The sequence below is a fragment of the Exophiala xenobiotica genome (assembly GCF_000835505.1).
Source record: "Exophiala xenobiotica strain CBS 118157 unplaced genomic scaffold supercont1.3, whole genome shotgun sequence".
In the NCBI taxonomy this organism is placed as follows: domain Eukaryota; kingdom Fungi; phylum Ascomycota; class Eurotiomycetes; order Chaetothyriales; family Herpotrichiellaceae; genus Exophiala; species Exophiala xenobiotica.
Window position 1 is genome coordinate 1 of NW_013562492.1, and position 16917 is coordinate 16917.

Below are 16917 nucleotides of genomic sequence, written 5' to 3' on the forward strand. Positions count from 1 at the left end.
AACCCTAACCCTAACCCTAACCCTAACCCTAACCCTAACCCTAACCCTAACCCTAACCCTAACCCTAACCCTATTCTATCGAAATACGAACTAACCTAAGCCGCGAGTAGTTAGAGAAGAACGCCCTCTTCGACGACGATAACAATAACTTTAATACGTCTACTACGTCCACTAGTGGCTTAAACGCAAGACCTTCGTCGGCGTCTCCGGCCATTAAGGCTCGAATCAACCTTAAGTATCAACCACGTATAAATTAGCTAACTTTACTGCATTATGTGCTGAATATCTACTAGGTCGCTATCGATAGATGCTTTCTCCGTCTTTATCTACATCCGCGTCGTCTTTTTACAGTCTTTATCTCTTCGACTCGGCTATCGATAAAGACCTATCTATAGATATAGAATCTAAGACCCTTTCTACTATATCTATTCTACGTAGAAATCCTTGGTTATCTACGACCGCTAAACGTCGAAGTAGAAGGGCCGACGAGACTACTATCTCCCGTAAAAGCAAAAAAAGAACATGTAGAGCGAGTACTAACTTTGGGGAAGAAGCGCCCACCGGGAAACCGGTAGGTCCGGGTCGGTATTCAGTACGTCGGGGCCTAGGTCGACTATATCCGCAAAAAGCGGAAACGCGAAGTCAAAGCCCCTAGGCTGAAAGAGGAGGTGTCGGGCAAGCACGCTAAAATTCAACCTATGGAACCGGTGGAAGGCTGGAGGGAAGGCTATAAAAGCCAGCAACGAATCAAGCAGAATGATCAGCACCGACTGAGCATGGGGACTACAATCTATCTAGAAAGACACCGATAGAATCGATCGAATTACCTCTATTTAGCACATTGCCTTGTCCATTACGCGTATCGCTATATATAGCACCAAGCACGCAGCACTAAGCACGCAGCATCGAGCACGCAGCATTAAGCATACTTACTTTCAAGGGATACAGTACGCAGCATATAGTACGCTTTCGATATATACCCAGTGATGTACTTTCAAGGAAATGGATTGGGTAGAAAGTAGGAATTACGTTTCTTAGAGAGGTCCATTTAGTATAAATTACTATTCAGCAATACTAGTATTCTTTATTTAGCCCTTTAAGGACGATATTTCTAACTACTAGAGATAGAGGCGTAAATTGCTTATTCGAGGTATACTATATACACTTTACTATAACCAGCCGTATAGTTCTTCTTAATCTTCTTGGATAGCGGGGCTAGGTTTATAAGCGTATCATTGTCTTAAGTAATTCTAGCTTTCTTGGAGCTAGACTTTAGGGTAGAGGTCTTCTTAGAGCTTAACTTTGGGGTGGAGGTGTTCTTGGAGCTAGACATTGGGATGGAAGTCTTCTTAGAGCTTAACTTTAGGGTAGAGGTCTTCTTAGAGCTGGACTTTAGGGTAGATTTCGCCGTAGCCGTAGCCTACATCGCGTCGCTATCGCTATCGCTGTCGCTATTACTATCGCCGGAGCTAGAGCTAGAGCTAGACATTAAGATAGAAGTCTTCTTAGAGCTTAACTTTAGGGTAGAGATCTTCTTAGAGCTAGACTTTAGGGTGGAAGTCTTCTTAGAGCTTAACTTTAGGGTGGAGGTCTTCTTGGAGCTAGACTTTAGGGTGGATTTCGCCGCAGCCATAGCCTGCCTCGCGTCGCTATCGCTATCGCTGTCGCTAGAGCCGGAGCTAAAGCTAGAGCTTATCTCGACAATAGCGCGCTTAGTCTTGTTCACTGTTTAGAAGTTAGTTTATATTCAACGGGATAGTAGGATTTTCGTCTCACTAGTGACGGTTATCTTAATGTCGCCATTAGGTTTAATAACAGTGGTTAACGTCTTAGTCACTAGAGAGGTGCTCTAACCTAGAACTCTTCCCCTAGTAACTTTTGCTTTAAGGGAGCCTACCTAAAAAGAGTTTATTAGCAAGGTGTTCTATCTCTACTAGACCAGGGAGACAACTCACGGCGACCTTAGACTTTCCACCCTTAATGGATTTAGGAACCATGGTGGCGTCACGGTAGAAAAGCTCCTGTGAGATAGAAAGAGGCAATCGATATAATAAGAGGAGTGGTGCGAGTGATAGTAGAGAATAGTTAGTGGGAGAATATTAATAGAGAGATAGCTATCAAGACAATAGGGTGATCTATAAACACTAGGTTAATCTAAAGTGGTGAGAATAGGTTAATCAAAAGTAGTAAAGACTAGGTTAATCTAAAGTGATGCCCTACTGCCGCACTATAAACAAATAATCGAATCACGCTTTTAGCATACCGGTATATTGACCCCCAAAATCCTTCCGAATTTCAAGCTCCCAGTATCCTAAAACGCTTCTCTATCGCGACCTATTTCTTAACTTCCCTTACCTTTCTAGACACCACAATATTGTATTGGGGCCCTAAACGTCCGGCACTATTATTCCACCCTTTTTATCCTTCCTCTTGGTTAGTATATACTTTGCCCTTCTGTTTATCGTGCCACTAACGGCGTGTCAATGTAGGGCCTTCGTCGAAAATGTCGGCCTCGCGCTCACCTCTTCCTTTCCTCGTGCCTAAGATCGAATCTAAGAATACTATAATCGAGAAGTGGGCAGCCAGGACAAAAATATACGATTAGGCCTCCTTGGATAGGGTACGATCGATCCTAGAAAGTCGAAAAACGCTGCCGCAGCTACCAACGGAGCTATGGATAAATATTTTCCGTCATCTATAGGATAACTTGACTACCCGTCGCGGCGAACAGGTGAATTTTACTAACGGTGCACTCCGCTAAAGGGTCTAGCGCCGCGTAGTGCTGTCGGATCCGACACTTGGTCGTTATCTATAGAACAACTATCTCTTCACACTATCTGGCAAAGTCGTACTATATATATTGCTCTGGGACCTCAATCTCCTTCTAATCGAGGGCCTAGCAAATACGTAGCACGTAATCATCGCCGCCGCGTACTCACCGTCTTAGGTAGGTAAAACTTAGTGTTTAGACACGGTCGACCGGTCCGTGGTCAAGTGGATCAATGGCATCGGCCGACGAAGCTTTCAAGTCCGTTTGGCGGTGTCGGATATATCCAACATTGAAAAGTCGGTTGTTAAGCAACTATTCTCTCTGAATTGCGAAATCTGGGTTGACTTTAATACCTCTAAGTCTCTGCCCTACTTCGCTACGGGTGAAGCCCACCACAAGGAGTGCCTCGTCCTAGCGGTACAACGAGCGTACCACTTAGCCCGTAAGCTAGGGTAGACAGTCCAAGAAGCTAAGCGGTGCCATATCTAGCCTCGGTCTATCTTTACACTCTATAGTTTATAGAGAATGACCTACTTCTGCTAGCGCTAAGCTTCTATCGCAATAGAAATAGTCGCCGACTATATTCTACCCGCCCTATTAAACTACGTAGCCAATAAGCGGTCGGCTAGCGGGGTCTATATAGACGTAAAGTATAACTGGTCATTAACTAACGCGTACTATCGTTTAGCGAAGAGTTTTTAATAGTACTCCGCCTACTACGATGAACGTACTATTGGGTACGATGCCGACGGTACTGAGCTTCCTATACAGTTGGATCATTGTGGCACGGACACGAGAAACGGGGAGAAGAAGCACCAAGAGATCTATTTCTGTTGTAGGATTACATCCTTTCGAGTAGATAGCACTTATATTCTAAAGACGTCGATAAATGCTCGGCGCGTTACGCGGCGAGGCTGCGCCTATGTTTGTATTCTAAGGCACTGTCTACAATAGTAAGGCCTTACGTTCAAGGTGTTTTATTGTATTGATCTATCTAAAATAGCATTTCCTTAACCTTCTGGCCTACTTCCTACCGAGGTCGTTTTCCTCTACAAAATGAAACAAGTCACCGTTATCCTAGGGTAACGCCTCGACCGTCTTAACTTACTAGGCATACTAGTATAGTGAACTAGGAGAGGGAAGTATATCGAGGAGTCTACTATATTAGTATAGTAGACCGGGAGAGAGAAGTATATCGAGGAGTCTACCATATTAGTATAGTGGACCAAGAGAGGGAAGTATATCGAGGCGGCCCAGTACTTCTACCATCGTCCCTAAAGCCGGCTTAGTAAGAGGGTCTAAGGAGTATTTGGGGTTAAGCGGGAATACGTCCCTTACGGGGATTTACAAGGAGACCACTATCTTATATACGAAGCGGGAATATAGATGACTATTTTGCAATCATTGATCTAAATAAGCCCTATAGTATTCTAGGTGACTAAAATTACACTAAGAGATACGCGTTTATCCCTTCGTCCCAAAAGACTTAATGCCTAGCTCGAGGAAATATAACCTCATCATCTAAATAACCCGTATCTTGAATTCACTAGGCTCGTATTATCTAGCTTTGTATCATCCTTATCTTAACTTAAGCCTTCTTGGACTTCTTGCCTTTGGGGGAAAGCTTAGACTTCTTGCGACGTTCTTGCTTCTGCTTCTTGCGACGTTCTTGCTTCTCCTTCTTTAAAGCTGCCGCCTACTTCGCCTCTAGTTTAATAATACGCTTTTAGGCTTGGGCTGTATTTTCGAAGTAATAATAGATTACCTTCTTAGCCATAGCAAGCTTCGTAGCAATAGAGTATTTATCCTCATTAGATAAAGAGTCGGTGGTCTCGTTACTAGTATCACTCTTACTAGTCGTTTCTACTTCTTTAGAATCGGTGTCGGAGTCGAAGTCGGTGTCAACCTTTTTACGACGACGTTTAATACCTATAACTAAAGGCAAAAGATATTAGTCAATACGCTTTCAAAAGAACGGGTCTCTACAGTACCGCTCGCTTTAGTTTTGGCCGAGCCAGTCTTAGACTTATCCGGGGTGGAAGACTTAAGTTTTTGCGTGGTAGGGGACTTGGAGGTAAGAGTCGTGGACTTCATCTTGACGGGAGTGGGAGTCTTGGACTTTATCTTAACGGGAGTAGGAGTCTTGGACTTCATCTTAACGAGAGTAAGAGACTGTTGTTCAAGTTAGTCGAGATAATCTATAAATGACGCCTAGGACGTACGAACAATGTACTTCGCCTTTAACTCGGCGCGAGCCATAGTTAGAGAACTTGATTAATGCTTAGGGGAGCGTATCGTATATTTTGGCGAGAGATAGAAATACATAAACAATTTAGGATCTCCGTGAATTAAGCGGTGGGATGGGAAACCGAATGGTAAAATACTTGGCAGGGCATACTGGTATGGTAGGCTCACTTTTCGCGCACGCCCAAATTCGCTTACCAGCTAACTATCATTATTCTTCTCTCCCTTCCACTATCAACGGCCATTGCTTTGTGTCCCGATTATCTCGGCTTCGCGGTCTCGACCGAGACATTACCTAGATATATCCTTTTGAATTCGCGCGCCTCACAGGATTGCTAGTGACGCCCGGAGAGCCGCGGCTACCAGAATACTAGACTCTATAACGGGATAGAACTGTGGCGTGGCTCAAAAGCGATAGATAACCTATCTTGTACGTTGCAATCCATACTTCAAGGGTCCGCTTTCTAACTATTCTAGTTCTACAATTCGCCTCCTTAAGCACGGGCACTATTAGGCCTACGCGGACGTAATCCTCTACCGCGACGATACCAAGCATAGCGAATATCAAAGCAAAAGCACGATACCAGATCACCAAGAGCGAACTAGAAGCGAATGGTTCCCGAACAGGGAAGACGAGGAGACCAGAGCATTAAGCCCAGTACAAGACGGGATCGCACAACATACATCGATGCTTCTAACACTTATATAGCCGCCGAGGTTAGGCGCCATTTTTGGAGGGATCACGTTTAGTAACGGCGAGGAATCTGAATCTACCGGCACCACGAGAGGATACGACACCTAGCTTTATAATAAGATTATCCTTAGCGATAAGATAAGATAAGGAGGTCAGACCGGTACTAACGAGAAAACGGATGCTAATAACGGGACCAATGCTAGGGAAGAGGTAGATTGTAGCAGCGAGTAGTCGGTCACCGTAGATTGTAAGAATAGAGGAGACATTTCGAGTAACCTATAAGCACGAATTCAAAAAGGGAATCCGGACGAAGAGATCTTACCTAAGTAGTAGATAAAGAATTTAAATCCGACGAGAACTACTTTATACGTCGTAGAGAATATAGGTATAGTTCGTTTAATTTATACAAGAGCTATAGCCTTGTACTATTAAAACTAGCTACTCTCTCGACGTACTCCCCTACTCCCAAGTCCTTAACAATATCTAAAGGGCTATATGTTAACGTATCTACTGGCCTAGCATAAGGACGGTCGTATTTAACCCAACGGCTAGGGCTCACTTGCTCTTGGAGAGTTTGCCGGCCTTGAAGACTCTGCCCTTAGTCCTGCTGCCACGGTAGTTGCCAGTTACCTTGCGTCGTTTATTGATATCGCTGTTGGTGTCGTTGTCAGTATCATCCCCACGACGCTTGCGTTCTTTGGTAGACGACTTCTTGGTGACTAGACGAGCCTGCTTTATTGCCGCTAGGGTTTTCTTGCTTCGGGTGACCGAGACTCTCTTCGTCTTTATGGTAACGCAAACACTATCCTCGGAGTTATCTATATCGTCGATATCGTCTTCCTCGTCGGAGCTACTCAGTTCTATATCTTCGTCCTCTTCGCCACTGTCACGATCTTCCTCGTCGGAGCTGCTCAGTTCTATAGATTCGTTATCTTCGCCAGTATCGTCGCCGTTGTCTTTATTCTTGTCTCGAATAACTTAGTACCTTTATTAGCGGTCTATTCTACTAGGTATAGAGAGAGGGTAGTTATAGGGTGCGATAGCCTCCCGCGCTTTTTTCTTCGCTAGGTCCTTGTCCTTACCTTTGAAGCTATCGATATATCCCTACGCTAGGATATAAGCCTATCGGATCGAAATTAGTCTTCCGTCACTAAGGCTCATCTATAATTAGAACTCACTGCTTCGGCGGTATACTTAATATCGTCAAGGGATACCTTAGCGGCTTTAGCCATCTTAGGAACCTAAAGACGCCTTTCGGACTTTGAATGATAGGAAGCTTTAAGAATTAGAGGACCGAGAGAAGAACGATGTATTTAGAAAGAGATACTGTATATGCAAAAGAAAAGTTTCGGGGGGTGATGGGAATGATATTAGGTAAACAAAATATGGTAGAGCCGAGCGCTAAGCCTATCAGTATACGTAAGTCCGTTGGTTACGTAGACAATTTAACGTCGAGGGACTTTGGGCAAATCTTGTAGCCTCCATTACTGGAAGCGCATTATAACGATCTGTCTAGGGTAGCGAGAGGAGTTTATCGTCACGGAAGGAAGAGTTTAATACGTCTAGTACGATAATTACTCTTGTTTACGGGATACCTTGTAAGGGAGGATATCGCACGATATTTCCTAGCAAGGGGAAGCAATAATGCTGAAGATGATATTCAGGCTAATTTACTTGTACAAGTGAAGTTCGGTAGAAAGTAGAGCAGAGAAAGGAGCGAAGGGAAAGAAGAGAACAATGATTGAGGTGGAAGACTATCGAGGAGTCCATTATATTAATATAATGAACTAGGGAGAAGGGGAAGATTGTCGAATAGAAAAAGAAGAGAAGGGATATCGAGGAGTCTATCATATTAATATAATGAACTAGGGAGAAGGGGAAGATTATCGAAATATAAAAAGAAAAGGAGGGATATCGAGGGAGGAAGACTATCGAGGAGTCTCTTATATTATAATATAAGATCGACTTTCCTACTAGCCTAGTTTACTAAGGAAGTCTCTAGCATACCCGGTATGCTAAGGAAGTCTCTGGCATACCCGGTATGCTAAGGAAGTCTCTAGTATACCCGGTATGCTAAGGAAGTCTCTGGCATACCCGGTATACTAAGGAACTCCCTTGTCGTCCGAAATTAATATATTGCGTCGATATTGAATATCAATTAGACAAGGTTACAAAAGAGTTTAACGGATAGCTAAGCCTTCCTAAAGGCCATTAGAGTCGATAAAAGATCGAAAAACGGGGAGATTTTTCTATTCCCTAAGCCGAGTTATACGGGTAGAATTTTTTAAATTTTATTTAATTATTTATATATCTTTATATATTAACGATATAATATATATAAATTATAAAATTTATACTATTTATATTAAATTCTTTTAATTATAAATTTATAATTAATTTATAATTAATTTATAATTAATTTATTATTATAATTTAATATAAAGAAATAATTAAATAAATTTACTAACCTTATTAATTTTAATTTAGCCTTATTATTATAATTCTATATTTAATATCTTTTAAATACTTTATCTAATAATTAATATAAATAAATCTTTTAATATCTTTATTTATTTTTTTACTTAAAGTAATAAATCGTTTAGTATTTAACTTTAAATTAAAAGAATAAATTATTTAATATTTAAAATAACTAAATTAAAGTAAATTACTAATCTTTAGAAACTACTAATCTAGGATAATAAGTATATTTATTTTAAAAATATCTTAACTTAGTATTTTAATCTCGATAAAAAATCTATATACTATATCGTTAAACAATATAAATTAAGACTATTATATCGTTACTTATATTCTCTCCCTAGATTCGCTACTTATATTATTAGCTAATCTATTAACGATAAACTTCGACGCTATAATCGCTATACTCGCTAGTATACCTCGCTTATTAAGTAGAGAGATAAAATATTTCGTTAATAAGCGAGAGATATAGAACGACGGCTATAACCCTTAGTTATTAATAAGTATTAATAGTATTAGTCCTCGTTATATAGAGATATTAATTAATCCTATAATAGAAGTATAAGTATATTTCCGATATATATCGAATTTAAGATCGTAAGGCTTCGACCTATCTCTATAATCTCTCTAGACCTAAGTAGCTTAAGGTTAAATATAGGATCTCCGCGGCGTTAGATATCTCAATATCTATATTATATTAAAGATAGCTAACCGTCTAGCGCCCAAGGTACTTTTCGACGAGGGTACGAGCGTTTTTCTCTTCCTAGACTTGACGCGTTACCTCGTAGACGCCTTTACTATAGCGATCGTAACGAGCTTATATCCTCTCGTCTAAATAGGATCGAGCGAGGGCCTTACTATCGAGATATATACTTATAATATAACGGCGATAGCTTATACTCGCTATAAATATTACTACGGCCTTCTCTTTATCTTTAAGACCTACGCGATAAAGCCTTCCCTTGATCTTCCCGAGAAGGGCGAGGATAATAGAGTCGACGAATTTACCCTCGTATTTAATATAATTACTCTATTAAGTAAAGTTAATTATCGAGTATAGAAGATCGATATAAAGAACGAATATAATATTCGCGATATTAACGCTAATACTAAGTACTAAAGTAGCTACAATAAGCCCGTTATATTAAACCTAACTCTTTAGTCGCTTCGCGCGGTTTTAATCGCTAGCGTAATAGTAATAATAATCAAAAGCGGCCGCGAGTAATATATAGACGTCCTTTAAGAGACTATATACTACCCCTCTCTTACTATAGCTAACTAGGTAATAAAGACAATATCGGTAGATCTCTACGGTCTATGCCTCGAGTCGATTAAAAAAATATACTTAAATAAGATATCGATAGCGAGGACGGACTATACTACCTTAAATAATACGAGTATTTCGTACTACTATACTATTCTTAAGCTCGTATACGCGTATCGATAGTAGGGTAACGATAAAAAGATAAATTAAATAATCTAGGCTTTAAATATACGAGATCTAGGATAGCTTTTTATATTAGTAGCTATTAGTAAAGATAGTATAATACTTATTTATAAAGATTTATCGAAGGAGGCCCTTTTATATAAGAAGATAAGCGAAGGTAAAGAAATAATCGTTTACGATAATATTCGCACTAACGACGATAACTTAAGCGACCCTTAATAGGGCTTAGACCGTCTATTCGTAGTAGTTAATATCGACGTTAGTAAACTAAGTCACGAGATTATCCACGAGAGCGCGAAACAATACGACGAAAATAGATACGTCCGTAGACTCGAGTAGTATAGATAGTAGAGCTAGTAACGTCTTTTTGTTCTTAGTAGATAGGACTATGGTAATCGAGGTTTCTAGGCGGAGTACCGCTATAACCCTTTCCTTCTATATCTAAGAGTAAAACGAGACGCGCCTAGGTCTAAATAGTCGATATAGAGTCCCCTCGATTTCTTTAGATAAGAATAGTTCCTTAATTATCGGCGTAAATAAAAATATAGGGCTCTTAAATAGAATTATAGCGACGTCTATATCTCTTAGACTATAGTATAGAATATAGTTAGAATTGACGTCGTCATCTTTAGGCCTAAGAGGTTTAATAGGATCAATATTTTTATCTTTTATACTATAATATAGAATATCGTCGATATAATTATAATTACTAGAAGAGATAATAAGTATTCTAGTATAAGTAATAATAATCGAATTTATCGAGAGATAGTTATTACTAGTGCTATAGCTAGTCGAGTCTCGGTTTAGGCTCTTTATCGTAATAAATAATACTTGCTAGCGCGGCGTTAATCGAGAGGCCTCCTAGGAGTCGCGACTAGAACGCTTATTAAGGTCTTCTATAGTTCTCGATATAGTAGTTATAGGCGCGCGAGATGTATAAGATATAGAGGATCGAGTATAAAGGTTAATAGCTATACTAGAGAGGTTAAGGAAACGATACTACCCTTTATTAATAGAACGAAAGATATCGATTAATTTAGGTATTAAATACTTAAGGATATCGGTATGTACCCTATATCGTCTAGTATCTATAGTATTGTCTCGTCTATTTTATATCTCGAGGAGATCTTAGAGGTCTACGTCTAGCTCTTCTATTTTCTTTAGTTCTCTCTTATACTTTATAGCGAATCTCTTATTTATTATAACGCGACTAATATTAATAACGATATAGTAGAAATTTAGTATATAAAATTAATAACTAAGGCTGATACTAATCTCTCGTTAAATAATGCGCGTAAGGTAGTCGATCTTCTACGACCCCTTTAAACTATACTAGATATAGTTATACGAAGTTTAGTTTTAGGTCTAAACGAGAAGATACTTACGAAACGGCTAAATATAGATAAGGTAGACTATAAGAAGCTAGCTAATAGTGTACGAGAGAAATCGAGGGATAATCTTAGGGGCGTCGAATAGCTACTAAGACTTATAGTAACGAATAATAATAGTGCTAATGCTATCGATAAGGAAGTAATTATAATTCTAAAGCGCCTTGTTACGAAAATAGATAGTAATTAGCTTAATACCGCGAGTAAGGGAGCTATATATTAAATAGACCGCGAAAAGAAATTATTCTAGAAATTATTTAGTAGAGCTTAACTATTAGCGAATATTGTCGCGTTTTTAGATATTATCGCTATCTTATAGTTGATATTTATTACGTTGTCCTAGTATATATTAAAATATTTACTCTCGACTATTATCGAGGTAGATATTAGCGGCTTAACTAGTAAATAAATACCTATATATCGATAGGGTCTAGTTATCCTCGATCTAATTAAGGTCGACGATAAAATACTCCTTTAGGGATTAAATCTATATAAGTCGTTCTTAAAGGAGTATCTCTATTTATTAGATATTTTTATAGATTATAGTATAAAATATAACTAGTAGAATAATAACGTCTTTATAGAATATCGTTTATTTATTATATAATTAAGTAATTGTAGTATTATTACTTATATTAAGAGTAATATATTTACTATATACGAAAAGATTAATAAGTTTACTTATTAGGGTACTAGTACTATTGTATAGAAAGTTATGGCGAGACTAAAGGAACTACTCGTGTACCTTAGGGTACTTTTATTGGTAATCGCGCTCGCTAGCTAAAAGGAGAAGATCGATACCGAGAAGTTAGATAGACTAGACTAGTCTAGCGAGGATATATAAGAAGTGAATAGTTTCCCTAAATCGTCGATTCTCTTTATCGATATCTAAGACCGTAGTAAAGTAAATTAATATACTTCGAAATTTATCTTCTCTAATAGCGTAAAAGATAAAGGACCGAAATAAAATTTAAAGAGTAGCCTTTAATATATCGATAGAATATTCTTTCTCTAGGGCTATATATAATTCTTTAATTATCTACTATTAATCTCTTTATTAGTTAATAGTTTAAGAAAAGAGCTTATATACGTCCCAAGATTTCTCGAGCTAATTAACTATAAGGATCATAGAAATTCTATAATACTTATAGCTAATATAGTTATCCTTATTATTATCGTTACTTATACTACTCTCTTTACTTATACTCTCTTTACTAGATATTATAGTTCGACTAACTAAGATTAAGTTATTAAGATTTTATTCTACGATATAAACTTATAGAGTATAGTATAGAAATCGTTGTATATAGTTTAGATAATAGTATTCGCTATCTCTATTCTATAAACGATAAAATAAATAAGAAGAAATCTCGTTTTGTTTCTCGCTTCGAAGCTAACGATAAGCTTTTTAGTTAAGAGTATCGATACCCTCTAAAGCCTTATAGACTTAAATATCGAATACTTTAACGACGCGATATAAGATTAACTTATCCTTATTTAATAGTCGACTTAAGGCCGCGAGCTATTTAAGGTTATAATCTTAGAGATATTATTACTAATATATTTAGTCTTATTACCTCGTAATATTTTACTTTAGTATATTCTATTTAAGTTTCTCTTACTTCTTTAGATAATTACGATTTATAGCTATAGTATTCGTATTAAGTTATATAAGATTAGCTTTAGCCTTAGAGATCGATAATATATCGAGTATAATAACGGTAAAGGGTAAAAGTGTAGATATAGGCTATCTCGAAGGCGTATAGATAATAATATTGACGTTAGCCGATATATCGATATCTACTACGCGAACCTAAAAGTATTTACGACGATCTACGACGGTAAATTAGGTCTATATCTAACTCTTAGTTCAATATATCGAGGTTTACTTTATTTTTCTTTAGCTATAATTCTATTATATATAAGTCTCTATATATTTAAGATTACTATTTATAAACTAATATTATTAGTTAGTATAGATAAAACCTATAATAAATAGCTATAAGCTATTAATAGATAATAATAATAAAGAGAGTACTAGAATAATCGCCTAAGTAATAGCGATTTAATAGATATAGTTAGTAACTATATACTTTCGCTCGACTTTATTTAGCTCTTTATACTCTTTATAAAGATATATAGTAAAATTAATTAAAGTATAATTATATTAATAATATATAAAGATTTAATAGTCTTTATTGTAAATAATAAAGTCTTATATATTAGAAGAAGTTTAGATTATAGATTATATAATAAATAGATTTTAAAGAAGAGAGGAAGAGAAAGAGAAACTTTAATATAATAAAGAATAGTAGACGTCGATACATTATAGATAATTACTAGATAGTATCGCTATAGTAAACCTTCTTATCTTAGATTTTTAAAAAAAGGGGCTAACTTTATTTTTAAATAGATAGTTGAAATAAACTTTAAATTAGACTATATATATAGCTAATATACTACTAAGACTTAGACCCTAGATTAAAGTATACTCTATTAAATAATTAACTTCTATACTATAGTATAGAATATAGATCTAAGGGTAACTTAAGTATATTTAAGTACTATATTAAGTATTTAAGTTCTATACTATAGTATAGGATATAAATAAGTAGTATATAATCCTAAAGATATCTTTATTATCTATAAATTAAAATCCTAGTTAACTTAGCCTTAGTTAGATATCTATTTCTTAGTATAACGAGCGCTCGATATTGAACGCGATTAGATAATAATTCGTAAGATCTTTATTACTTCTTCTACTATTTATCTTAAGGTTTAGACGGTCCCTCGCTTAGAATAGATTTATTATCTCTCTAAGTAACTTTCTTAGTATCTAGGCGATCTCGCTTTTATAGTATTTTTACTTTTATTACCCTATACCTTAAGGTTACTATTTATATAGAATAGTTACTTTTCGTACGCTACTACGATCGAGCGAACTACAATAGAGAGGGCTAGTATAGATCTCGGTATAGTAGAACTACTGTAGTTAAGCGTCTAAATTATAGTATTGTTCCTAAGACTTTATCTCTTCGTCGGAATCGCTTATAGATATAGAAAGGCGTCCTAGGTTAAGGCGACGAGTTAATATTGAGGAATTAAATAATACTATATAGGGTTAGGGCGACTTATTAACCTACTTTTAACCTATAATCCTAGTAGTAATCTAGCTCTTAGGTTTCTTTAGTATTCTTATAGTTCTAGTCTAGCGATTTATATTAATATAAGTACTTAGATATTTACCTTAATACTAACCTAACTAGAAGTAGTTAGCTTAACTATATACTCGTTGTAATATCGATTATTATATCTAGAATCTATACCCTAGTTACTATAAGAGTATATTATACCTTTCTTTTCTTCTCTCGATATTCTTTATCTATTATCTTCTTTCTTCGATATCTTTTACTTAATATTGATCTTTAGCTTTTTATACTTTAAGGTCGTTATAGTTTAGATATTAAGTCTTTTTTTATTCGCTCGCTTAGTAGTATATATAGTATTAATAAAGGGCGTAATACTAGACTTATTATTAAATTAGTCTTCTTAAAAAGAAGATGTCGAAGATATTATAGATAATCCTAGGGTTTTAAGAGTTTAGAGATTATACTATATAGGTATAGTAGTAGCTACTAAGATAGATAGTTAGCTAGCGGTCTATCTAAGTCTTAGATCTTAAACAATAGATTATACTATAGCTATAGCGACGGCTACTAAGATAAATAGCTAACTAATGGCTTATCTAAGTTTTAGATCTTAAATAGTAGATTAAGGTTAAGATTAATTATATTATAGCTAGAATAATGTCGATAGTAACGTCTATAAAGAGATATTATATAGAACGTAGCTAAGAATAAAAGAGGGCTAAAATAATAATTAGCTACACTAAAGCTTTAAATACTAACTCGTAGACCTTTAAGGTAGATTTATTTAGTATAATCTTCTATAAGTATAAGGTTTTTAATGTTAATATATATAATCTATTTATTCTTAAGAGTGTCGAAATTAAATATAATTTTTATATAAGTACGAAAGTTATTCTTTGTAGTTATATAGCTATTACTCTTAACCTTATCTACTTTAATAGTAGTATCCTCTTAAATATTAAAGATAAGATCGCGTTGAAATCTTAGTGCCTTTCTCTTTTTATCGAACTCTTCTCTTTTTTATTGTATAAGTTAAGGAGCTTTTAGATTAAGCTAATAGTGTAAGATCGTATATATATTTATATTATATAGACTAAAATTCTACTTAAATAAATTCGAGTCGAACTTAGTTATATAGCTATTTCTTAATATAATAAGCGTCTAAGGTTAAAACCTTCGCTATAATAGTCTATAAAGTATTTAATACTATCTTTATTAGTTTTCCTAAGATTAAGATATCTTCTCTTTAATTAAGTTTAAAAATTAATTATTTTAAGTTAGTTAACCCTTTTTATTAAATTAGATATAGTTTATTAATTCTTATATAATTAAATATAATATTATATATATATAATAGTTTATAAGAGAGGCTATTATATCTAAACTAAATTTATCGATATAGTATTATATTAAAGAAAATACGATAAATTATTAATACTACGAGAAAAGCGAGCTTTCGTATTATACGCTAATAGTCGAATATAAATATTAATAACTATTAGATCTCTCTTTTACCGCGTATCTCTTCTCCCTTATCTTTAGTACTTTTCTTACTTCGCTCGAGATGAATATACTCTTAATAGGGTTAAAGCGTTATTCTATCGCGGCGAAGAAAGAGAATAATAGTAGTAATAAATTAATTATCTTTAGTAAAGGAAGGAGATAAATATATTATATCTTTAATAAATTTATATTATCTTACAATAATAAAGAGATATAAATAATATTTTTAAGAAATTAATTATTTACTATAATTAAATAAAGATATATACTAAGACTTTTAGTAAACTAATTATCTTAGACGATAATAGAGGTATATAAACAATATTTTTAATTAATTAATTATTATCTATAAAAGTAAAGATAGTTTCTTTAATAAATTAACGGTCGTTTAGAATAAAGAAAAAAAAGAGTAATAAATATATACACTAATAAATTAATTAGTTTAACTACGCTAGAGATAGATAAGCAGTATCTTTAATAAATTAATCTTATACTATCGATAGCTAAACGAAGTTCTCGATAAATTCGTTCTCTTTTAAGTTAAAGGAGGGCTAGAGATAGCGCGCTTAAGAAAGTAGTTATCTTCTACGGTAGCTAAAGAGTAAGGATATACCCTTATAATCTTAAAGTTTAACTTAAAGCATTTAAATTAATTACTATAAAAAGATTTAATTAAGTTAAATATTAGGCTATATATAAGTTAAGTATAAGAAGAGATCGATAAAGAGATATAAAGAACTTTTATATATATTACTCTATAATTATTTATATATATATATTACTTTAGTATTTATTAGCTTACTATTATTGTATTGCTTTATTACCGTAGATATAATTTACTATCGCTTTTTCTATTGCTTATAAAGAGAGGCTACTCTCTTACTATAAACTTAATCTTTTCTTTTTTTATTTATTTTATTCTTTATATATCCTTTATATATTCTCTTTCTTCTTTATATTATTTAACCCTAATTATCGTAATCTTCTTTCTTATCCTTAAGAAAAGAAAAAGCTCTTCTTTCTTACTCTATAAATTAGGGAGGCCTCGATATTATCGATCTTAACTTAATTTATACTTATTACTTCGAAGTCTTAATAAGTAATTCTACCCTATCTAAATAGTTTCGATATAGAACTAATAAGATAGCGGTATAATACTCCTCTCTCTCGATATTTAATGAATTGAATATATCTAGGCCGCTATTGTATATATCTAGTCTATATAGCGTATAGTTAATATATAA

The 16917-nt window shown here is 34.9% G+C and overlaps 3 protein-coding genes across 3 annotated transcripts; all 3 read right to left on the reverse strand.

Annotated features, from left to right (window-relative positions):
• Positions 1-1420: 1420 nt before the first annotated feature.
• PV05_04163 (uncharacterized protein) lies at positions 1421-1997 on the reverse strand (the record flags this gene model as incomplete). The annotated part of the gene is made up of 3 exons (XM_013460549.1): positions 1421-1725; positions 1855-1897; positions 1956-1997. 3 exons carry the CDS (start codon positions 1995-1997, stop codon positions 1421-1423), a joined length of 390 nt encoding a protein of 129 aa, XP_013316003.1.
• A 2361-nt stretch (positions 1998-4358) lies between these two features.
• On the reverse strand, positions 4359-4924 carry PV05_04164 (uncharacterized protein; the record flags this gene model as incomplete). The annotated part of the gene is made up of 3 exons (XM_013460550.1): positions 4359-4466; positions 4536-4699; positions 4762-4924. The coding sequence occupies 3 exons, from the start codon at positions 4922-4924 to the stop codon at positions 4359-4361; spliced, it is 435 nt and encodes a 144-aa protein (XP_013316004.1).
• Positions 4925-6263: 1339 nt separating this feature from the next.
• On the reverse strand, positions 6264-6940 carry PV05_04165 (uncharacterized protein; the record flags this gene model as incomplete). The annotated part of the gene is made up of 3 exons (XM_013460551.1): positions 6264-6685; positions 6791-6812; positions 6887-6940. The coding sequence occupies 3 exons, from the start codon at positions 6938-6940 to the stop codon at positions 6264-6266; spliced, it is 498 nt and encodes a 165-aa protein (XP_013316005.1).
• Between the last annotated feature and the right edge of the window lie 9977 nt (positions 6941-16917).